General features: G+C 38.7%; 1 protein-coding gene across 1 annotated transcript; it reads left to right on the top strand.

Moving 5' to 3' along the window:
• The first annotated feature begins 2,854 nt into the window (after positions 1-2,854).
• On the top strand, positions 2,855-3,793 carry LOC114027287 (putative olfactory receptor 9A1). The gene is given in 1 exon segment (XM_027841277.1): positions 2,855-3,793. A coding segment is annotated over 1 exon segment (939 nt).
• Positions 3,794-24,374: the final 20,581 nt, after the last annotated feature.

The raw sequence follows: 24,374 nt of genomic DNA, 5'->3' as shown, positions 1-24,374 counted from the left end.
TAGAAAGAATTAAAAATTTGGAGGCAGATAATTTGATCTCCAATGCTGGTTCTGGTACCAAGTGGCCTTGGAGAAATCATTTCATCTTTCTGAGTCCTGGCTGCCTTTTTTAAGCGGTACCAAATAATCTGTGGCACTGGGGCAGGGGAGATGGAATTAAGTGAGCATCCTTTCTGATAAAGCTGATGAGAAACCAAAATGAAAAGGCATTTCCTCAATTCTGTGACACTAACCCAAAAAATGAGGAGGCTTTTATATTGGTTGCTTCCTGTCCCATTGTAGCACTGCGCCTCACAATACTTCCTGACCTCCATAGCAAGATTCCCTGGCTTTCACTCATATTACCCTTTCTTTAACCTAAGTGAAGACCTAGATTCCCCAACTCAAGTAGGTAGTGACATGTTGCATGAGTGTTTCTTCTTTGCAGAGCCCTGTGATAAAGAAGTTAATGTGAAACAAAGATCATTTTGAATTCATTTCCACTGCCTGAGGACTTGGGATTCTTCTTTATGGCTACAAGCTTAACAACAGAGCCTTACTTTCCTCTCCCATGCCCCAACCCAGCAACACATTTTTTTTTCACATTTACGGACAACCCTTCAGTCCTCTCAAGGGCAACAAAAGCATCTTTAGAATCATGGACTGAGAGGTGGGAGGGACCTTGGAAATCATCTAGCCCAACTCCCTTTCTTGAAGATTTGGAATTTAAACTCAATACTTAAGAATCCAAATCCAGTTTACATCCTGTTACGTTATGCTGCTTGTTACTGTGCTATGCTTTATTGAAGTTAGGTGCCTAGATAAGGGTAGGTAGATAACAACAGGTAGGCAATAACAGAGGCATTCATTTCAATTCAGTTCAGTGAAATATACATTTATTAGGCACCTACCATTGAATTACTTGTATCAAGATAATGTTGGAATCAATAGGAGTTAATGAGCTCAACAATAGTGAGACAATATGTGAAAACCTGAGGTGGGAACATATGTGATCGTATATGTTGGGGTAGCAGGGAATGAAGTGAGAGAGTGAGAAATGGCTAATGATTCAGCAAGTAGAGTAAGATTGAGTGGTCAGACAGGTAGGAAGGGAACTAGGAGTGAGCAATGTCACAAAAGCATAGGGTTGAGGGAATAACCCAAAGAAAGTGGTGGTTGGTAGTTCAAATAGCATCAGAAAGGGTAAGGAAGAATAAGAAAAAGGAAATGTAATTTAGCAATTAGGAGATCATTAGTAACTCTGGAGAAAGCAGTTCATTTGAGCACTGGGTTTGGGAGTCAGATTTTTAGGGTTTGAGGAGTGAGTAGGAAATGAGGAAGTGGAGTCAGCAAGTCTTGAACTAATATTTTAAGACATATTTACAGTTCTTCTAATTTTGGCTCTTCCCAACCACTCAATTCCAGCTTGCTCTCAGCTCAGGTCTCTGGATTATTTTTCTAGTTCCATCCTCCTTCTATCATTAGTGTAAGCTGCTTTCTTAGGAGTTTCCTTGGCTCCTGGAAAATTTATGAATGATTCCATTTACCCAGCTTAGCTATGTACAGAATAGTTAGGTAGAATAGGGGATAGAACTTAGGCTTAGATCAGGAAGACCTGAGTTTAAATGTAGCTTCAGACTTGTACTAGTTGTGTGACACTGGGCAAGTCACTTAATTGGTTTGCCTCGGTTTCCTCATCTGTACTTCCCAAGGTTGTAGTGAGAATAAAATGAGATAATAACTGTAAAGTGCTAAGCACAGTGTTTGGCACATAGTAAGCACTATATAAATGTTATTTATTATTATTACTACTTGTAATGTTACTATTAAAAGATCATCTCTAGACATTAGTAAAACTAAAAAAGACATTTAAAACATAGCATTTGGAAGGTAACATTTTGATACTGACTAAGAAACATCCTAAATAGGAGAAGGATATCTGAGGGGCTATCACAGAGGAAAAGAAGATAATGATATGTAAAACTAGGAATTGCAAAAGAGTGGGTAGTGTTTAGGGGGAAAAACTATATCCGAGAGTCAAGAAATCTGGGTTCTAGTGACACCTCTCCTGCTAACCAGCAATGTGACCTTGACCAATACACCTTGTCTCTCTGAGCATATTTCCTCATGTGTAAATGAATGAAGCTACCATAGGTTCCCCACTCTTGGTATTCTATCTGACACTGAAGATTCCTTCTAGTCATAAAATTATAGGATATCTCTAGTAACACAAATGAGCATAATATAAATACAGTACTTCATTGTTGAGTCAATATAGTGACAGGCTAATTACATGCTGGGGGCTTTAAGTCTTTCTAGTCTCATTATTTTAGGCAAGGTCTGAAGCAAGATTCAGAAGGAGAGCTGTAGATTGGCAGAAAATACAGAGTTTGGGGTTATTCTGAGTTGGAGGGCTTATAGAAATAACGGTTTATAATAAAAATAATAGAAATAGAGATAAATAGAAAAATTAAAATAATGGAAATAATGACATATAAAGATCCAAAAATGATAATGAGTAAGCTATGGTGAGGGGTCAACAGGTTGTCTGGCCACAATGAGAAATTAAAGCCAAATTATAAAGAGATATAGGGATTTCTGTGTTTTTTTTTTTGTTGTGACTTCTGTGCTATGTCATTGTCCCATATTCATAGCCCAGAAGGTAAATTCATTCATTGGCATTTGGCTGTGATTATCAGATTAACAAACATTGATTTAGTACCAACCTCTTGTCAATGACATCTGATCTTGAAATATATCCTATGAGCAGGTGAGGGATATAGCATGCTCTAGATCCGTCTCTATACCTTTGAGAATTAGGACTTCTGATTGGTAACATTAACTCTCTTTTGCTCCCTAGCTGTCAGAGGACTGAATGGTGGGAAATCACTCTGGAGTCATCAGATTTTATCTTGAAGGCTTTCCAGGTTCACCAGAGTTCTGCCTTACACTCTTTGCCATCTTCTTCTTCTCCTTCTTTGTGACTTTAATGGGAAATATGGTAATCATTGTCATTGTCTGTGCTGATCACTGACTACACTCTCCCATGTATTTCTTCCTTGGTCACCTTTCTCTCTTGGACATCCTGATTACCTCCACTATCATTCCTCCCATGCTAGGGGGATTGTTAATGTCTGAGATGGTGACCATGTCTTTTTCAGCCTGTGTCACTCAACTCTTCTTGTATCTCTCTTTGGGGACAATAGAATTTGTATTGCTTGGAGCAATGGCAGTAGATCGTTATGTAGCAGTCTGTAACCCCCTGAGATACACCATCATCATGAACAGTCAAGTTTGTCTCTGGGTGGTGATATTGGCCTGGGTCTTTGGGTTTCTTTTTCAAATCTGGCCAGTCTATGCTACTTTTCAACTGTCATTCTGTAAGCCAGCTCTTGTGAATCATTTCTTCTGTGAGAGAGGCCTATTGCTCAAGCTTTCCTGTGATGACACCATTTTCCTAGAGTTTATTCTCTTCTTGCTGGCCACTGTCATTCTCTTGGGCTCTTTACTTCCAACTATTATCTCCTATACCTATATAATCTCTACCATTTTAAAGATCCCTTCTGCCTCTGGCCGGAAAAAGGCCTTCTCCACTTGTGCCTCCCACTTCACTGTGGTGTTGATAGGCTATGGCACCTGCCTGTTTCTCTATGTGAAGCCCAGGCAGACCCAGGCAGCTGAATATAACAAGACAGTGTCCTTGATGATTTCAGTAGTAACCCCATTCCTGACACCTTTTATTTTCACTCTTTGGAACAACCAAGTCAAAGAGGCCCTGAGGAATGTCATCTTTTTAAGGGTTAGCCCTTCCTGAGAGAGCTTTCAGTGAGAACTATATACATTTCAGATTTTTGAGTTGTTGAATGTTCAGTCTTTAAGCTAGTTCATTGTCATAATTTTCTAATAGTACATATTGCATTTTCTTGCCTTTGGAAACACTCAAGGAAAGTTAATGGGGAAGTTCACTATCTTTTAGGAATCTTGTTTCCAATTGGCACCAATGCCATTGTTTTGTTCTTACTGAAATGTCACTCAGTTTCAAAGGAGCTCAATATATGGGAAAAGGTGTGGGGCCTCTATAAGAGGTAGATTATGAGCTAGAGAAGGGGTAAGAAATGGAGACTTTCTGGTAGGAACTGGGACAAATGTGTTTGATGCATTGATCCTTCTTCCTTTCCAAACTGATTTGCTGTTCAGGACTTTGACAGCCAGAACCCCAAAAATGTGGATGGTCATTAGCTCCAATCCCACCAAGCCCTTCAAATCTTATCCTACAATTTCTGGGAAGCTCTTCACAAATGAATATTTCAGCCTGGATGAACAGATGGAAAGTCAACAAGGAAAAATCAGGAGAAGAATATGTAAAGCAACTACATTAATGCAACTCAAAACAACACTAAAACACAGTTGAACTCAGTTTAATGGCAATGCCCAGGGTTGCTTACAGAAGATAGACACTGAAACCCATATATATCCCTTTTCTATGTAGTGAGGTGAGGGACTATGGGGGCTGAATTTTTCATACATTGTCAGATGAGGTTAATGCATTGGTTGTTTTTGCTTAAGTGTTTTTCTTTATAACAAGGGAGATTTTTTTGTGTGTCTATATGTGCACATGTGCATAGGCATGTCTGAGTATGTGCTTTTTCAGGATGGCATAAAAAATTGTCTTCAAACTTTTTTGATCATACAGCCACTCCCATAAAGATATGCACATTTCTAATTTATTAATTATATACACATATTTGTGTATTTATAATTATGTTATGAATGCAAAGAAATTAAAAGGATGAGATAAATGTAAAACAATATTTTGATAATATTTTATTATTATGGCAAAAACTTTTCATTCTCACTAAAATTTCATTTTTAATAATAAACAATGAGGGCAATGCAATTGAATATCCTTCATTATTTCTGAAAATCTTGGTTTAACACATTGTGATGTAGCAAAGTAAAGGTCACATTCTAAGTTAGGTTTATTTTAAAACTTGGTATTAAAGGTTTACATAACTGAAGAATATAACTCACAAATAGAAGCATGAATGTATAAATGAAAAAAAAAACAATTATTAAAAGTCCTTAGTAAAAATTAAGCACTGTGCTAAGTGCTAAGGCTAAGATAACAGAGTAGGCTGCCCCAGCCCTCATTTAGCTTAAATTCTATTCTAATCAATGCTTGGGAAGGGAGTTATGGTCTGGTAAGTCAAAAAGATGATGAGTGCAATTACAGGGTAGTTCATTCATCTCTCCAGAGACAGAAAGTATTGATTTGATTATAGCTTTCAGAGACAGAAGTGGGACCCATGGATGATTGGAGTTGGGCTGAGGGAGAAGCAAAGCAGAAAATGGCTACTGTTAAGATGAGCATTCTTCAACCCAGCGAGTTCAGAGCTGAGTGGCTCATTTCCTCTCAGGAAAGAGCTCTGGAGTGTGGGGCAGTAGCAGCAGGGACAAATAACCCAGATAAAGAAAGGATGCATGGTCTTAGAGAGTACAGAACTGAATAGCTGCTCCACCCTCCAAATAAGACTGCTGGAGATGGTAAGCCATTGGGCTCTGCACTGCTTAGATCTGTCCATCTCCCTCTTCATATTGCCCATTTTTGCCTTTCACCTCCTCTTGCATTACCCTCAAAAGTAGTATGTATTTTATTAGCCATACTTATGAAGTTATGGTACTCATTTTCAATCCCATCTGCCAATTACGCAAAGGGTTTTGTTTAATTTTGGTTGGTAAAGTGTTGTCTTCGTTGATGTTCTTGTAACCTAATTTGAAGGCGTTATATTTTTATATTTTTAACAAAGGGCTTCAAAACCCACTGAAACTCTTCCTTTGGAAGATTGTTACACAGATTAGAAAATTGTTTCCAACTTTCTAAAGGGTGAAGATATGGGTGTTTGGAAGGTAAAACACTGAGACTGTTTTCAGTAACCCAAAGAGGAGAAATGACTTATTTGGAAAGAAAAATTGCTTGTGCTGGGTTGGGTCTGACTCAAGCCAATGGCTTGGTTGTTTAGGTTCAATATTGGAATGAAATGAGACACTTGTAGGTCATTTGATTTTAAAAAAAAAAAGATTCAGTCATAATAGAAGAGGAAAGATACTCAACCAGGATATGCATTGGGAATGCCTCAAACTGGGTCAAACTCCTCTTGAATTACCCATCATTTTCCTCCAGCCAAGTATTACATTGTACCTGTAGTTATTTATGGCTATTTTGTATTCAGGCCATAGGAAGAGATTCCAACAACCTGAGCCTTTAGTCTCCTGAGCTAATCATGGCTTTTTTTTTTTCAGTCAAAGACAAGGTTTATTAAAGATCCACCATATTGGCCAGACTCTTAAAGAATCTGAGCATTAGTAAGCTATTGGCCAGATTTTAAGAATCTGAACCTTGGCTAGATTATAAGAATCTGAGCACCTTAATGGAGACAAGATGGATCTTATACACAGAAAGACTGTGGGAGTGATCTAGGAGTTGCCAAGTAGTTTGGGGTGACTGGAAGAGGGGTCTGGGAGAAAGGGTCTAGGGGGGGATATTGATGGGAGTGACTGGGATCAGTCCAGTTGAGAATCCAGTCTAGATAGGATGAAGGGTGAAAGTACCCAGGGGCCACCTGGAGGTAATAGACAATGATTAAGGGTAATAGAATTGGGAGATTGGGCATAGGGGATAGTGAAAGGTCAATTGATAGGATTATAGCCTCAGGCTAATGCTAGAGACTTCTTTGGCCAAATGGGAGAGTTCAAAGAGAGTCCAAGCTGTAGGGTCCACAGGCAAATGGGACCCTAAATCTTTTTGGGGTAAGGGGCAAGAAGACCTCAGATAGTGAAACTGCTTTCTGCTGGCAAAGGGGTGTAGAGCTGTCCCTGCCTTGCTGGGTCCCATTCAAGGGATTAGACTTCAGGTCCAGTAGGCTAGAGACCTTGGACTCTGTCTGAGGTGGTGTGTAGCCTGAGCAGTCACCTAGAGGTTGAGGGCTAGGAGCCTGGAGGAGACAAACCTGGCAAGGAGGTTCGGGCAACAAGGACCAAATAAGCTAATCATGTCTTGAGGATAGTTTCAACACCTTTTGAGGAAAAAAGAAAACAATATAAAAACTAGCCTAAAACTTGCATAGGTTAGGGCATTTCTCCTGGTACTGTTGTCAGTAGTGAAAAATGTTGCAGAGAGGTTAAAAAGGATGAAGACTGAGAAAAGGCCATCAGATTTGGCAATTAAAAGATCATTGGTAACTTTGAAGAGACCAGGTTCATTGATTTGAATGTCAAGGATAATAAAGAGGCTGAGAACTTGGGTGACTGCAAGGATGATCTCGTAGTCATAGAAATGGAAATGGGGAAGTTCAGAAGAGGTGTAGGTTGGGGGAAAGAGAATGTAATGAGATCTAGGATGAACATCACAACTCATCCTTTTCCTACTCATCCTGTGCTATTTTTTTCCCCCACAGGGAAGACAACTACATCAACAACAAAAGTGGAGGCACCATTCACTGGTCTTTGTCCCAGATTGCAGAACCTGCTCATTCTGTGGCATCTACTATAGTCACAAGGTGATCTGAGCGACAAAAAGATGGGTTTTTACCTTGTGAGAAATTAATATTTCTCTTACATTCAATAAGTAATTATTGTATTAAGACCAAGGTTTTCCCCCTTTTCTACTTCCTCATCCAGAAACTAACCAGTGTGGGAAATCTCTTAAAGATTTACCTAGGCCAAGATCTAATCAGAGCATATGGAAGTGATTGTTGATAAATCTGAATAAATTAATGAAAAAAGATCTAATCAGACAGTAAAAGAAACTCTAAGTTCAGGCTAATGGGTGCATTCCTGCTCATTATGCTTGCTCAGACAGGTCCTGGGAAAATGTTGATTCTCCCTATTGTCAAGATAGGTAATATGGAAATTGGTGTCTCTTTGACCGAGATTTGAGTGACCTAAGTCACATACCCCAAGATAGCCTACATCCCATTTGATTAACCAATCAAAATTGAGTAGGCATCTCTCGGGAACACTTCCTCTTCAAAGGGCATATAAACTGTGACCCCACTGCTATTAGGGTCTTTGGTCTAAGAGAGATGGCCAAATGACCATCCTTTTATTAATAACTTGCTGGCCTTATTAATAAAATGATTGAATTATGCAGAAACTATGTCTCCCAAATCTTTTTAAATGTCACAACCTATAAAGCTGCTGTGGGTGTCTGGGTTAGGGTTATAATTCCCCTGAGAGGTATATACCAGGACGGAGTCAAAAAGTAGGAGGGGACAGAAAGGAGAATGTTGAGCTATAATGTGTGAAGAGAGAGTTGGGATTGGTTATACTGGAAGTAGTCCCATTTTGCTGGGAGGTTGGCATGTCATTCCTTTTCCATTTCACTGATTGGTCAATTACACATCCTATGAGGTCAGGTCATGTTCACCTTGGAGTCAGAAAGTTGTCCCCACCTTGAAAAACACTGCCATAATGAAAAAAAGGAACAAAAAGAATTGTTGTTGGTTTTGTTGTTGTTTTTTAATGGGGATCGCAACCACCAGACTTGGTATCTACTCTCATATTTCCCCTGTACTTTTCATTTGTAAGTTCATCTCTCACTTATTTTAAAATAGTAGTTTTAGAGGCAAAGGGCTACAAGACTGTGCATACCCTTTGACCTGGCAATACCACAACTAGGTATGTATCCCAAAGAGATTAAAAAAAGGAAAAGAACCATTTGTACAAAAATATTTATATAAGTTTATTTTATGGCAGCTAAGAATTGGAAATTGAGGGGGTGCCAATCAATTGGAGAATAGCTGAGCAAGTTGTGGTATAATATTGTTGTGCTATAAGAAATGACAAGCAGGATGCTTTCAGAAAAACCTGGAAAGACTTACATGAACTGATACAAAGTGAAGTGAGGAGAACCAGAAAAACATTGTACACAGTAACAACAATATTGTATGATGAACAATTGTGAATGGCTTAGCTACTCTTATCAATACAATGATCCAAGATAATCCCAAAGGACTCGTAATGAAAAAAGCTGTCCACCTCCAGAGAAAGAACTGATGTTGCCTGAATAGAGACTGAAGCATACTATTTTTCATTTTTTTTAGTTTTCTTGAACAAAATGACTAATACAGAAATGTTTTACATGATTGCGCATGTACAACCTATGTTGGAATGCTTACCATCTCAGAGAGGGGAAAGAGGGAGGGAGGGATAGCATTTGGAACTTATAACTTTAAAAAAAAACAATGAATGTTAAAAATTGTTTTTATATGTAATTGAGAAAAAATAAAATATTTAAAAATTTACTGTTGCCATGGAAGCCCTCTAGAACACCCTATCTGTTTGATGCTAATAGTCTTATATTTAGTGCAACCCTGAGAAACATCTTCAGTTTTGTATTTCCTTTCATTAAGGAGCCAGTTTATAAAACCTAGAAAAGGTTAGAGGGCAATAACATACAAAATGATTAAATAATTAGATCTGGAATAGGGGTAAAAAAGAGGGGTGATATCATGCTTTGTACACAGGGGTGTGATGGCGCCAACTCAAACCAACTCTTACCTCCTGTTAGATTTTTCAGTGTGAGTATTTACACCTCAGAAATGAACAACTCTACATATCTGGACTTGATAGATTGCTTTGCTGATTGTTTAGACCTAAAGTATTAGCCATTCAGATTAAATTTAAAAGTCTGTGTGCATACCTTTTTTTTGGAGATTCTTTTTTAAACATTCACCAGCATACCCTTATCTTTCTTTATAAACACTGCTTGAGCTCAGCAGGAATATAGCACAAGGCTCAGGGAAAAAAATCATCATCAGACTGGAGGCCTGGTGACTATAGGCTAATAATAATAGTAATAGCAGACATTCATATGGTGCTTTAAGGTTTGCAACCTGCTTTACATCCATTATTTCATTTGACCCACAACCCTGCTTGTACTTCACTTAAGCATGGAGACAGTAGGGATAGGATAGGGACATTTCATTCCTAAAAGAGAGAAATTCATTTTCCCTTCTCCTTCACAAAAGTATCAGTGGAGGAGTTGAAGCTAGAACTAGATTATATTGACTAGACCTGGCTAGTGCCCTCTGTCCTGATTCCATTTCCTCACTACTTCTTACCCATATCAAGCATCTTTATGGTGGTATTCAGCTCTCAAATCCTTGCATTGCTGCCACCCAGCCAGGCCTGCCTTTATATTTTTTTACAAGATTGAATGCTTGCTCCCAAATGTCCCCCCTCTATCCCTTCTCCTTAGGAATTCTAATGCATTCATTTAACTAACTCATTCTTCTAATCTAACAGAATAACCAATTAATAGTCACCCATGCCTTAAGCCTCCAGGAGTGTTTGATCAGGAACTTGAAATAAAGTCTCAAAGGTGGAATTTCAGTTAATGAGTGCAAAATTTCTGGGAGAGTAACCTTCCCGTAAGTTGTACCACTCAGGCTTCTCCATTAGGCCTGGGGCTAAAGGATAGAATTCCTTCCAAAATGGGGCTGAAGTGTGTTGTCTGCAGATCAGAGGTAAATGATAGTTTAGGTATGGCTTGCTGGAGGTGCTCTCAAAGGGCAGAGAAAAGGATAATAAGATTGACTCTAGGCCAGATTCTAAAAATTGTCTATGGTACTCACCCTCTACTCCATGTGTTCCTTTTTTTTTCTTTTGGTTCCTCAACACTTTTCTTTTTTTTTTCTTTTTAGGCAGTTGAGGGTAAGTGACTTACCCAGGGTCACACAGCTAGTACATTTCAAGTGTTTGGTCTGAGGTCGGATTTGAACTCAGGTCCTCCTGACTCCAGGGCCAGTGCTCTATCCACTGCACCACCTATCTGCCCCCCTCAACACCTTTCTTAATCTAACCTTTTTGCTCTCCAACTTCATTATGACCTTACCCCACCTTCACTGTGTTCCTGTACATTTTTCTGTACTTCTTCCTACCTGCTGATCTATTTTCTCTTTTCTCCATAAATCTCCAGGAATGTGCATACTGCAAATTTTCTGTCCATTCATTCCTATGCTCTAAAACCATTCAACCTCCTTTGTCAACATCTCTATTCCTGTTAGCTACATTTTAGGAATGCCATTTGATTAAAGTAATTCACATAGTAAGAATGACTAATTCACTTGGTATGAATGACTCATAGCTTTGTCCATTAGCATTGCATGCATGAGGGTGCATATCCAGCATACCTGAGTCATAGAGCAACTCATACCTCTGACATTTTAGGGCCGCCAATACATTCTCATAATGCCTTCAAATTGAACCCCTAAACCTGTTCCCTGGGCCGTCCCATCACTATTACTCCAGCTAGTTATCACATGGTGTCTCTGCTGCTCCCTACCTTTCACTCTCTTCTGGGATGCTCTTGATGTTGCCGCAAACTGAGATTCAGCTGGAATCCTCACCTGAAATGTTACCTCTTCTTTGTAAGAAGAACAGATAACATCTGCCCTCTCTTGGGACTCACAAGGCAAGGGCAATGCTTTACATCTTTTAGGCATGCAGGACTCATACATACATACTCATTAGATTAAGAAAAAAGTATCTTTATCTCCACAAGAAGAGAGATACTGGTCAGTTTTCAGACTCTTACCTTCCAAACGCCAAGGTAATTTGTAGATCACCAAGTAAGCCAATTAGAACTCATAGGCATCTAGTTTGTATTTCTTCCAGCAAATAGGAGACATGTTCTTGACCCTAAGGCTCTATATGTCTTAGGATTAGTCAGATAACATGCCATCATCTCTTGATTGACAACCTGTACTCCCCCTTATACAATTTTGTGGCTATTATCAATGAACTCTAAAGGACCATGTGGGTCTGAAACACTGTAGGTTCCTTTAGTTCCTCAAGATTCTTTGAGTTTTGATAATTTATATGAATGAAGTTGGAGTGAAGATGGAGGGAAGAAAAGGACAGGTAAGCCTTCTGTGAGGCTCTAATCTCTTGTTCTGGATTTTTGCCTTTTATAGGATGTATGGCTGACTACATTTTCCAAGTTTTGAGCCAGTCTCCTTTTAATTTGCAGCACTCAGCATTTATTCACTCATATATGCCTGATGTGAGCAAGGAAAAAGGAAGCTGCATCCCAGAAGACAGCAAATTTGCCTTTTCTTTCTTTATCTCTTCCTCTCTCGATACTGCCTTGCTTCCCCTTCTCGTGTTATGTTCCAGTTTGGAACCTGCAGCTCAGACCCACTTATCTTCTATCCCCAATGTCTTTCCCATGGTCATCAAGTTGGTCGGGGCAGGGGCTATACTTGAAGCAGTTTAAATAGTCAACACGTGCCAGGTACTGTACAAGGAGCTGAGGATGTAAATAAAAAGAATTAAATGCCCCCCTCCCCAAAGGAAATTGTTTTGTAATGGAAAATACAGTAAGTTCAATACATATATATGTATAAAGAAAATAAATACAAATACATAAATAATAAAATAAGGGATAGTTTGGGAGTGATGGCATTAGCAATTGGTGGGATCAGGAAAGGCTTCATGTATAAAGTAGTACTTGAGCTGCATCTTGAAGAAAGGAGTTCAATAAAGCAGTGATAAGGGAAACAATAGGCAATGGTCAGGGGAAAGACCTGGAAACAGGAAGTAGAGTGGGGAGCAGAGAGGCACATTTGCTTGGATCTCTGAGTGACTAGGGAATAAAGTTCAATGAGACTGGAAAGATAGTTTGGGGCCAGGTTGTGAATTTTTTAAAAATGTATATAAGAAAGTTTATATTTTTTCCTAGAGGCAATAGGGAGTCCCTGGAATTTATTAAGTAGGGGAATCAAATGATCTTTTCTGTACTTAATGAAATTTGCTTTGGCAGCAGTGTGGAGAATGAACTGGGCTATAGAGACATTTGAGGCAAGAATCTAATTAGGAGGGTGTTGCAATAATTTAAGGGGGTGGTGATGAGAGTCTGAATTAAGGTGGTAGCTATGTGAGTGAAGAGAAGGGATCTGATGGGAAAAATGCTACACATGAAGCAAGAGCATGCTTTGGGAATTGGTAGGATATATAGGGCTAGGGGGAATGACATTATGAGGTTATGAGAGAGGTTATGAACCTGAAAGATAAGGAAAAAATGGTGCTGCCTTTAATGGAAATTTAAACATTTAGAAGAGAGAGGATGCAAGAGAGATGATAATGGAAGTTTTAGACAAGTTGAGTTTGAGATGTCAATCAGTCATAAATATTTATTAAACATCTACTATGTGCCAGACACTGTGCTAAGCTCTGGGTATACAGAGAAAGTCAAAGGACAGTCCCTGCCCTTGTAGAGCTCACATTCTAATGGGTGATGTCTTCAGGATGTCCAATTTGAAATGATCAGTAGACAATTGATGATGTGGGACTGAACTTCAGAAGCCCAAGGGAGTTACTGCTGACCCCTTATGGGTTGTTGCTGGGTTTTTTGGGGGTTTTTTTTGGTATTCTATCAATAACTTGAGTTCTAGTATCCTGAGTCACTTAAGCTCAAGGATGGTTTCAGTACCTTTTATGGAAAAGCCACGCTAGTGTACATTGATCCAGGGAACCAATGTATAGATTTTGAATTAGAGTTCTTGGGTTCAAAAACCACTTCGGGCAAAACACTGAATTTCCAATTATTTTGTACATTTATTGTGTATATGCACACAATGGTCATTTCCCTCAACAGAATTAAAGTCCTTCAGGGCCGGGATTATTTAGTTTTTGCCTTGCTATCTCTGGTGCTGATGCCTTGCTTGTAATAGACAATTAAACTTGCTAATTATTGTTTGATTGACATTTTGTGTTTCTTTGAGGAACTAGAGATACTCCCTCATCATTTCCATGCCAGTGACTTTTACCTGTTTTTGTCTTCCCAGACTGCTTTTATAACCACCTGGTGAATTTCTTCCATCTGAGAATAGTGGAATATGTTCTTATTAAAAGGACGGTTTGTATGAGACTTTGGGCTCTGAGTGATTCATAAATGCCAAACCTTTCCTGGTTTAGAACCTTGATTGGGACAGTGGATGTTGCAAAGAAAGCCATCAACAGCTGTGATAATGTGGGAGTCCAGTAGCTCAAATAAGCTCAATAGAAAACTTGTGTTGGTCTGAGAAGAGTTACTAAAATAAAACCCCACAAGAAACCAAACTGGCCCAAATCCTTATGGTAGACTCTGCTAAAAGCCTCACTGCCCATTACAGCAATATCCAGTGGCACTATCTATCTAGGCATAGAAAGAGGAAGTGTGAAATTGTAGGAGGCCAGATGGAAAGAGCTCCTACTGAGAAAAATTATGCTTCTTTTTGAACTCTGGCTTTACTTCTGCTTTTATTCACTGTTTTGTCTTCTCTCTGGGTTCCTGCTGCCTGACGCTTGGTTCTTTATCTCCCACTTATATTTGGAAGCTCCTGTTCATGTAATACTTATTATCAGGAAACTGGGCTGGCTGGAAATATATTCTCTCCATATCCTCCATGGAAATGAAAATATGGAACTACATAATTCAAGCTGCAGATATCCTTGAATGGCTCATTATCACGGGATTAATTATTCCTAAGAAGTGTTATCGCCTCTCAAAAACCAGATTCATCTGTCTCTTATCCTTTATGGCCAAACCTTTAAAAAAACTACTCTATATATAGATGGAATCAAAATGGCAGAGTGAGAGGAAACATTTCTATTTAGCTCACCCAGCATACCTCCTCTACAACAACCTTGAAAATAGGCCAGACTGAATTACTATCAGTAAAATCAAGTTAAAAAGTCACAATGAGTCACTTTTCCAACCCAGGGACAGACAGAGAGGCCTGCAGAACCTGGGCTAGGTGCTGACCAGGAGGTGGGCAGCAGGAGAGGTGGAGCCTGAGTTCATGTCCATGCTCAGAGACAGAAAGGGGAAGGAAACAGTATGAAGGCAGTGATTCTTGGGGCAGGAAGACATCCTAGTCAATCCTAGAGCTAGTGCTAAGTGCCATCTGGCAGCTCTCTTGCCCATTATCCCATTCTGGGTAACATACCTGGGCAGAGATGAGCAGTTCCAAGCAAGCAGGGTGATAGCTGTGTATTGAGAAAGAAACTAGTTCCAGTAATGTAAGTAGTTTGGCTTTGATTCCAGAAGCAGAGCTGCAGCTCAGTTCTAGCCTTTAGCTCGGCTCATAAACCTGAAGGAGAATAACCAGGGCAGGAGTCCCAGACCAAAGGGGGTCCAGAAGTTTAGTTGCTTGGAAGTTGCAGAATCTCCCAGTGGGCTAACATTGACTGAATCCAACAGCAGTCTACTGAAACACAACTATGTATAGACCTAAACCTTAATTAGAAACTTCCAAAACTTAGCCTAGCAAGTCAGGGAACAGACCTCTTCTTGGGTCACACAGTTTTTGGAGCACTAAAAACTTTAAAGGCACCAAATTGAGCTGTGAAAAAAATTAAAAGGATATAAAAAGACAAAAGCTCAGGCTAGACATCCTCCCCATCCCCTAAGAAGTATGCAGAGCCCAGCTCTAACATAAAGTCCAAACTCAAGAAGTAGACTGAGAGAATGAGGAAACAACAACAACAAAAAAGAACCCAACCATAAGGAGATACTATAGTAACAGGGAAACTCAAGATAAACAGAGAAGAAGATAATAATTCCAAAACATCTGTAAGCAAAGCCTCATATAAAAATGTAGACTAGATACAAACCCAGCAGGAATTCCTAGAAGAGGTAAAGAAAGAGTTTTTTAAAAAGAGGGGGGAAAAATAGTCTATATTTACTATCTCTACTTCACTACACTCTTTCCTTAGTCCCTTTCATTAGGTCTTCTGTTCCCAACATTCTACTGAAATTTGTCTCTAAAAATTCACTAACTTCTATATCCCGTAACCTCTTTCAGACCATTGCTATTCATTGTACCATGTCCTCATACTAGATGCTTTATTCTCCATTGGCTTTTGACACATCGTAACTCTCCTGGTTATCCTCCCAGATTTCTGTCATCTTTTTCCCTTTCTCCTTCCATATATATATTTTTTGGTGAGGCAATTGGGGTTAAGTGACTTGCCCAGAATCACACAGCTAGTGTGTGTTATGTGGCTGAGGCCAGATTTGAACTCAGGTCCTCCTGACTCCAGGGCCAGTGCTCTATCCACTGTGCCACCTAGCTGCCCCCTCCTTCCACAATTTCTAACATTTCCATGGAAATTTAAGATTAATGTTCCTCAAGGTTTTGTCATCAGTCTTTTCTCTTCCTTCACTACAGTCTCCCCCTTGAAAATATGTCTTATTCCCTTGACTTCAACTATCACTTCCACACAGAGGAGTCTCAATTCTTATTTTGAACCTTTGATGTTTTTTTCTAATCTACGGATTCATAGCTTCAGTTTCCTATGAGATAGTTCTGTCTGAATGTACCTTAAAATAATTGTTTACAAAAGTTTTTATCTTTCCCCTGAACTTGCTCTTCCTTTAAGTTTCACTATTTCTGTCAATAATATCATCACTCATTCAGTCTCTTATGATGCCATCTTTTATAATCCCCTACTTGTCACATCTTACCAGATACTAATTCCATTGTATCTCCACATCATATATTATTATAACACATCACATTATAACATATCATATCATATCATATCATATCATATCATATCATACATATCATATCATATCACATTGTGGAGTAGCTATAGCCTAAGCTATGTAATACTTTATGAATAAATATTCTATGAAGAATCTTGTTACCCTAGAAGAAGAGATTATGAAACATCCTTCCTTTTAATAGAGAGGTAGAATATTATAGGTGCAGAATTTTGGATACATTGTTGGGCATTGTTGCTGTGTTTGTCAGTTTTATTAAACTGGTTTCCTTTGTTATAAGAGAAAGCTTTTGGGGGGATGAGACTATGAATATAGGGTGATAACAGTCATATAAAATCCAAAGGGCATCAATAAGACTTTCTTTTAAGTACTCCAAGGAAGCACCTGATAGAGAAAACCTTCTGGACATTAGCTTTATAATTGTTAGCCCTAGAGAAGTAGTACTGGTTCCTGCTTCTCAATTCAATTTTCAGTGTCGCATAGTGGTAAGAGTCCTAGACTCAGGAGATCAAATTTCTAATCCTCCCCCAACTCCCAATTTCTAATTAGTTGTGTAACTTTGTACAATTAATGTTTCTTGCTTGGACCTCAGTTTCCTCAGCTAAAAAATAAGGAAATCAGACTAGATGATTGTCAATGTCTATGACAGCTATAAAATGACACCTATGAATTCAAGCAACATTAGTGTAGTGTGAGCACAGCAGAACTTTGCCATGTCTGCCTGGGACCATGCTACTTCCAGGTAGAACAGGTATATGTATTATTATACAAACATAGTTTTCTTTCTCTGTTCCAAAAGACCCCTCATCTTTAGCTGTACACCATAGACTTAGTAAATGATGAGATATGGTGGTAGGATATAGGCTGAAATATATAGAAGAAAGATATATAGGGCTAGGGTTCATGAAATTTGAAAAGACACAAACACAGATATGATATTGGGAGCAAAAGTAAGGGTTTCAATTTATACTAAAGGTAAGTCTGGGAAAATAGGGAAGAGAATTAAAGATAATCTTTCCCTTCCTCTTGTTGGACCATGTTAGATTCTGACTGGGAGGGATAAGTCAATGAAATTAAAAAAGTAAGGAAATTTATGAGCCTCAGCCTCCAGGACAAATTGATAAATGATGGGAGAGGGATTACCCTCTGAGCTTCTTGGGAAGTAGAGGAAAAAAGAAAATAAAAATAAAACTTTCCATGAAAGCTATAACTACAGCAAGAGAGAACAAAAGAGAAGAAAAAAATACGACTGCTCCCCAGTAAACATACATATAAATTTAAACTGCATAATATATTAAAAGTGACATCACCTCTTGCTTTCTAGATACAGGGGTGTTATAATTGCTCTGGGTGCTATTGTATCTTTTTCTACCTTAGTCTGGTTGTGATATTTGTTGCTTCTCTATGAAACAAGATTAATGGGTGAATTTCATACGAAGCTTTTGTGAGGTGATGCTCCTCTCCATCTCCTAAAAGATTATTCTTTTATCCATTCTCTTGCTGGATTCTAAGGCAAAAAGGGGTATATTTTGATGTTTTCTCATAAATTACCAAAAGGACAATATATATCTCATTTAATCAACTAGCTTTGAGTCAATACCCAGTTTATAAAAAAGTTATTTATTAAATTAATTGGAGAACTTCTTTCCCCATTAGCATATGTGTATATATGTGTATGCATGTATGTGTGTATCCCTCATCTCCTAAGCTTAATAAACATCAAGGTTACTGGATATACAGTTTATGAACAGTATAACACGATGGATATGGTGGTCCAGGTCAGAAAAATGTAGCAGGCTAACGCTTCTGCACTAATCTCTACTGGAATCAAGCCAATGAGCGTCTACTGAACTTGTAGAATGAGTAGGGTTGGGAGATACAGTGTCAAAAAAAATAAAGCAGTATAAGAAATAAAAACACCCAAATATAAAAATAATTGTCTACATTATATCAGCAGTGAGAAGGAACACAGCTAGAGTCACTTCTAACCATCTGTGCTTCTGGTGACTTCTTAGATCTAGAAACAGACTCCTACCATTTAGGTTTCAAATTGTTAATTATTTTTTCTCAAGAATATGCTTTGCTATTTCTGAAAATTTTGCCTTAACTCTTTGTGATGTAGCAATATGAAGGTCTGGTTCTAAGTTCGGTCTATTTCAGTACTTAATATCAAAGGCTGCTGTATCTGAAAAAGATAACTCACAAAGATCCAAATAGAAGTATGAACGAAAGAAAAGCATTTATGAAAAGCCCTTAGTATGTGTCAAGCATTGTGCTAAGTGCTGAGGATGCAATAACAAAGGCTATACCATTCCAGCCTTCATTTAGCTTACATTCTGTTCTATCAAGGAGACAGTACATATAGTAGTGTAGTTACTTGTGAAGGGAGTTATGATCTGGGAATTTACAAAGATGATGAGTGAAATTATAGGGCAGTCCACTGAGCTCTCCAGAGGCAGACAGTATTGATTTGATTACAATTCTCAGAAATAGAAGTGGAAATCATAGGTGATTGGGATTGGGTTGGGGGTGGAGAAGCAAAGCAGAAAATGGCTATAGTTAAGATAAGCATTTTTTTAAAATATTAATTTATTTTTAGTTTTCAATATTCACCTCCATAAGATTTTGGGTTCCAAATTTTCTGCTCTTCCCTCCCTTCCTCCTACTCCAAGACGTTGTGCACTCTGATATAGGCTCTACATGTATAATCCTATTAAACATTATTTTTTTCTTTTCCTCTTGTTTTAATTAAATTAATTTATTAACTTTTAGTTTTCAACATTGAGATAAGCATCTCTAATCCCAGGGAACCCAGAGCTGAATAGCTCAAGTCCTTTGAAGCATTGACTCTGGATGTTTGCTCTGGAGTGTGGGGTGGAAGCAGGGGAAAAAAATACCTGAATAAAGAGGGGATACAGGGTCTCAGGAAGTGCAAAGCAGAATGGCTGCTCTATTTTTCCAATGAGACTACTAGAGCAGATTAGCTACTGGGCTCAGCACTCCCTAGTCTATCCATCTTCCTTTTTATACTTTCTTCTCCTTTTGCTCTACCCTTCAAAGTAGTATGTACTTTATCACTTGTACATACTAAGTTATGATATTCATTTTTTTAAATCACACATGCCAATATTCAAAGGGTTTTTATAATTGAATTTTGACTAGTAAATTCCTCTTTCCTGACAGCAACCACTTGTTCTTTGAGATTAATCAAAGGTTTCACGTTTTTATATGTTTAACAAATGACTTCAAAACCTATTGAAACTCATTTGGATGATTGTTAAATAGATTAGAAATTTTTTTCCAAGTTTTTGAAGTGTGCAGATATAGGAGTGTGAGAGGTAAAAAAAACTTAGATTGTTTCAAGTGACCCAAAGAGGAGGAAGGAAGTATCTGGAAAGAAAAGTTGCTTATTCTAGGCTAGACTTGATTGAAGTAAGTGCCCTGGTTATTTAGGTTCAATATTGCACTGAAATGATTCACTTGTAGGTCGTTAGGTCATTCAACATTTAACAAAAGGAGACTTACTCAGCCATCATAGCAGGAGAAAGATAATCAACAAAAATGTGCATTGAGGACACTTGGAATTGATTCACCTGGGCCAAACTCTTCCTAAGTCACCCATTATTTTCTTCCAGCCAAGCATTGGAGAGTTCCGGGAACTTTTCATGGCTATTTTGTGCTCAGCCTACCAAGAAATGATGCCAACAGTTTGAGCCTTTGGTCCCCACAGCTATTCAAGTCTTGAGGATAGTTTCAATAGCTTTTAAAGAAAAACTAGCCCAAAACTTGGAATAGCTAGATGACTCAGTGGATAGCAATGGTAGACCTAGAGTAGAGAAGACTCATTTTCTTGAGTTCAAATCTAGCCTCAGACATTTACTAGCTGTGTGACCCTGGACAAGTCACTTAATTCTGTTTGCCTTAGTTTCCTCATCTGTAAAATGAGCTAAAGAAGGAAATGACAAACCACTCCAATATTTTTTTGCCAAGAAAACCCCAAATGTGATCTCAAAGAGTCAGACATGACTGAACAACAAACAGCACAGCTAGAATGTGTGTAGGGATAGATGTAAGCATATTTCTCCTAGAACTGTGGTCAATAGTGAAAGATGCTGCAGAGAGGATGAAGATTGAGATAAAAGTATCAGCTTTGGCAATTAAGAGCTCATTGGTAACTTGGGAGAGAGCAGGGTTTTTGATTTAGGAGTCAAGAACAACGAGGAGGTTGAGAACCTGGGAGAATAGAAGGATGATCATGTCTTTGATGGAAATAGGGAATTTCAGGAGATGGGTGGGTTTGGGGAATGAGAATGTAGTGAGATTTAAGATGCACATCACAACCCATCCTTTCCTGCTCATCTTGTGCTATTTATTTCCCCCCACAGGAAAAACAACAAGAGATAGGGAAGAGTGGAGGTATGTTGAGCTGTAACGAGGGAAGTGGGTGATGTGGTTAGTTCAAAATAATCCCAATGATTGCCTACAGCTGGGAGATAGAATGCGACTCATCTCCCTACTTGCTGATTGGCTGTCAACACATTCCCTTGGGGTCAGGCTATGGCCTCCTTGAGAATAGAATGGTGCTCCCACATTGGAGAACACAACCATAATAAGCAAAAGAAAAAAATAAACTTTTTTTTCCATGTATATCTCAGCCACCTGACTTGGCATCTGCTCTCACAATACCCCTCTGTGCTTTTAACTTATAAGTATGTCCCTTTTTCTCCTACTCATTTTGCAATAGTGGTTTCTACCTAAGTATGTACACAGTAGGTGCAATGGACGAGAATCTCTTGTGTTTGATGCTGATGCCCTTGTCTTCAGGGCACCTTTGGAAAGTGTCTTCCTGTTTTTGTACTCTTTCATCAAGGAACTGGTTTTTAGACCTAAGAAAAGGTTAGATGACAATATTCAAGCTGAATCAGTAGTTAGATCTGATGTAGGGGTAGAAGGAAGGGGAAATATTATCTCTTGTACCCCACTTGAGAGAGTGGAGATGGGGTAGGAACATCTCATTCCTTGAATAGGGAAATTGGTTTTTCCTTCTCTCTCACAAGAAAAAGAACAGAGGGGTTGAGGCCTGACCTAGAGTAAAATGACTAGCCTTGGCTTGTGGTGTCTTCTGTCCTGATTTTTATCTCCTTTCCATATTCCTCAATACCCACCCAGATCAAGTATCTTTATGGTGCTCCTTGACATTCTAATACTTCTCACTGTAGTTACATAGCCCTGCCTTCACCTCCATTTTCCAGATTGGTGGCATGCTACAAAGTCTCCATTCTATCCCTATCCCACCACACCAACATCAATTCCTTTTCCTTCCTACACCTAAGGTATTAATTTAATTAGCTCATTCTCCTAATCTAGCAGAGTAGGTAATTGAGTCACCTACTTCTTAAACCTCCTGGGAGTGTGATCAGCAACTTAAAATAACTATCTAAAAGATGATATTTTGGGCAGAGTGAGGGAAATATCTGGGAAATATTTTCCCCTTGAGTTGTACCACTCAGCCTTCTCCATCAAGTCAGAGGGTAAGGGATAAGAAAGGGTTCTTTTCAGATTGGGCTGTAGTGTTTTGGTTGGGGATCTGAGGAAAATGACAGTTTGAGTTTGGCTGCCTGGGGGAAGTCTCTAAGGGCAGAGAAAAGGATAATGCTGACTGTGGTTCAGATTCTGAAGTCTGTCTGGCATTCTAGCCCCATCCTGTATTTTTTTCCATTTCTTTGTTTGATCTCTCAACCTTTTTGTTTTCCATCTCATGTATGACCTTTCTATCTCAACTTCACTATGTTCTGGTACATTTTCTCTGCCTTTTTAATTCCTCACCATTCACTAAACCACTTAACTCCCCTTATTAAGATCTCCATTCATGTAAGCTACATTTAGGAATGCAATCTGATGAAAGTAATTCACATAGTATGACTGGCTAATTCACTTGGTATGAATGACTAATAGCTTTCTCCATTAGCATTCTCAGAGAATGTTTGCTTATTAACCTAACTGCATTTCCAATTAAAGAAATTTAAGGTAGCATAAGGGAAATTCTCTGGTGCAAAGTCCTTATCCTCATTTAGCACTTAGGAAGTACATTTTTACAACTATTTACAACTCCCAGCTATCATAGCTCAAGGTAGGATTCCACTTAGAAACATAGCTCACAATCCCTAAGTCATATATTTACTTTTACTAGTAAGCAGAGGATACAACTTGTCCAAAGCAAATGCATTCATTGAAATGACATAGAAAGAAAAATAGAAATAGAAAATTTCCACCATAAATTTGGGAAGGTTTTCCACAAAGATAGATAGATAGATAGATAGATAGAGAGATAGATAGATATAGATGGACATATATACCATCGGGGGGGGGGGGGGGAGCAATGGCCAGGTACAATGAGAGAGAGAGACAGACAGACAGAGACAGAAAGACAGAGAAGAGAGAGGGAAAGGGAGAATTTGGTCAGTAAGCATACATTAGGGTGCACATTAACCACAGACATATCGTGAGGAAACTCACACCTCTGACATTGTGGGACCACCAATGTGTTCTGGTAGTGTCAACTAATTACTATTCTAGGCTTCCTCCTTTGGGAGTATTCCATCACCACTAATCCAATTGGGTATCACATAGTGTCTCTGCTGCTTGATGACTTTATCTTCTAGCACTTCTACTATGGGTCAAGACCCACAGTTTACGAAGTGCTGAAGGGCTCATGAGTAGAAAAAGTTTAAGAAGCTCTGGATATTGCCACCAACTAGGATTCAGCTGGAATCCTCACCTGAGATGCTGTCTCTTCCCTATAAGAAGTGTAGATAACACCTGCCATCTTTGTGACTTATAAACCAAGGGTAAAGCTTCAGATCTTTTGAACACATAGGGTCAACATATACCCATTCCTTAGATTAAGAAAAAAGTGTTACTCTATAAGAAGAGAGATACTTGTGAGTTTCCAGAGTTTTAGCTTCCAAAGACCAAGGTGATTTGCAGATCACCCAGTGAGCCAATTAGAACTCATAGACATTTAGTCTGTCTTTTTGAACTTACTTCCTCCTGTAAGCAGGCTCCACATCCTTGACACCCAAGGTTCTATCTGACTTAGGGTTAGTCAGCTAGAATGACATTATCTCCTAATTGCTAACTTGAACTTTCCTTTAAACTATTTTGGGGCTATCATCAACAAATCCTAAAGAGCTGTAGTTTCTTTCAGTCCCTCAAGATCTTTTGAGTTTTGATCATGTATATGAATGGAGTTAGAGTCAAGGAGGGATGGGGAAAAAGGGAGAGGGGGGGACTTTCTATGAGGTTCTAGTTTCTCGTTCCAGATTTTTGCCTTTTACAGGATGTATGCCTGGCTACACCTTCTAAGTTTTGAGTCATCCTACTCTTAAATCTCAATACAGAATGATTACTCTCATATATTACTAGTTTGAGAAAGGAAAAAAAAGAAAGCTCCAGCCCATGAGGAAAAAAAAAACATTGCCTTTCCTTTCTTTATCTCACCCTCCATACCTCCAACTTTCTTTTCTCATGAAAGGGTTGTTAAATCATTGCTTTACTTCCCCTTCTCCTGTTATGTTACTGTTTGGAACCTGAAACTCAGGCTTGCTTATCTTTCATCCTTAATGAAGGTAGATAAGCTTTCACCCCAAAGGTAAGGGCACTGACTTGCTAAGAGGTTAGATATCTTTCCCATGGTCATAAAGCTAGTTTGTGTCAGGGGCAACACTTGAACCAATTTAAATAATCAACTTGTGCCAGGCTCTGTATTTATATGCTAAGCATGTAAATAAAAAAGAATGAAACAACATCTACTCAAAAGGAAATTCCTTTGTAATGGAAAATA

The sequence above is a fragment of the Vombatus ursinus genome, unplaced genomic scaffold, assembly GCF_900497805.2.
Source record: "Vombatus ursinus unplaced genomic scaffold, bare-nosed wombat genome assembly UNPS02014858.1, whole genome shotgun sequence".
Classification (NCBI taxonomy): Eukaryota; Metazoa; Chordata; class Mammalia; order Diprotodontia; family Vombatidae; genus Vombatus; species Vombatus ursinus.
The sequence above is the reverse complement of the archived record's forward strand: the minus strand, read 5'-3'. Positions and strand labels throughout refer to the sequence as shown.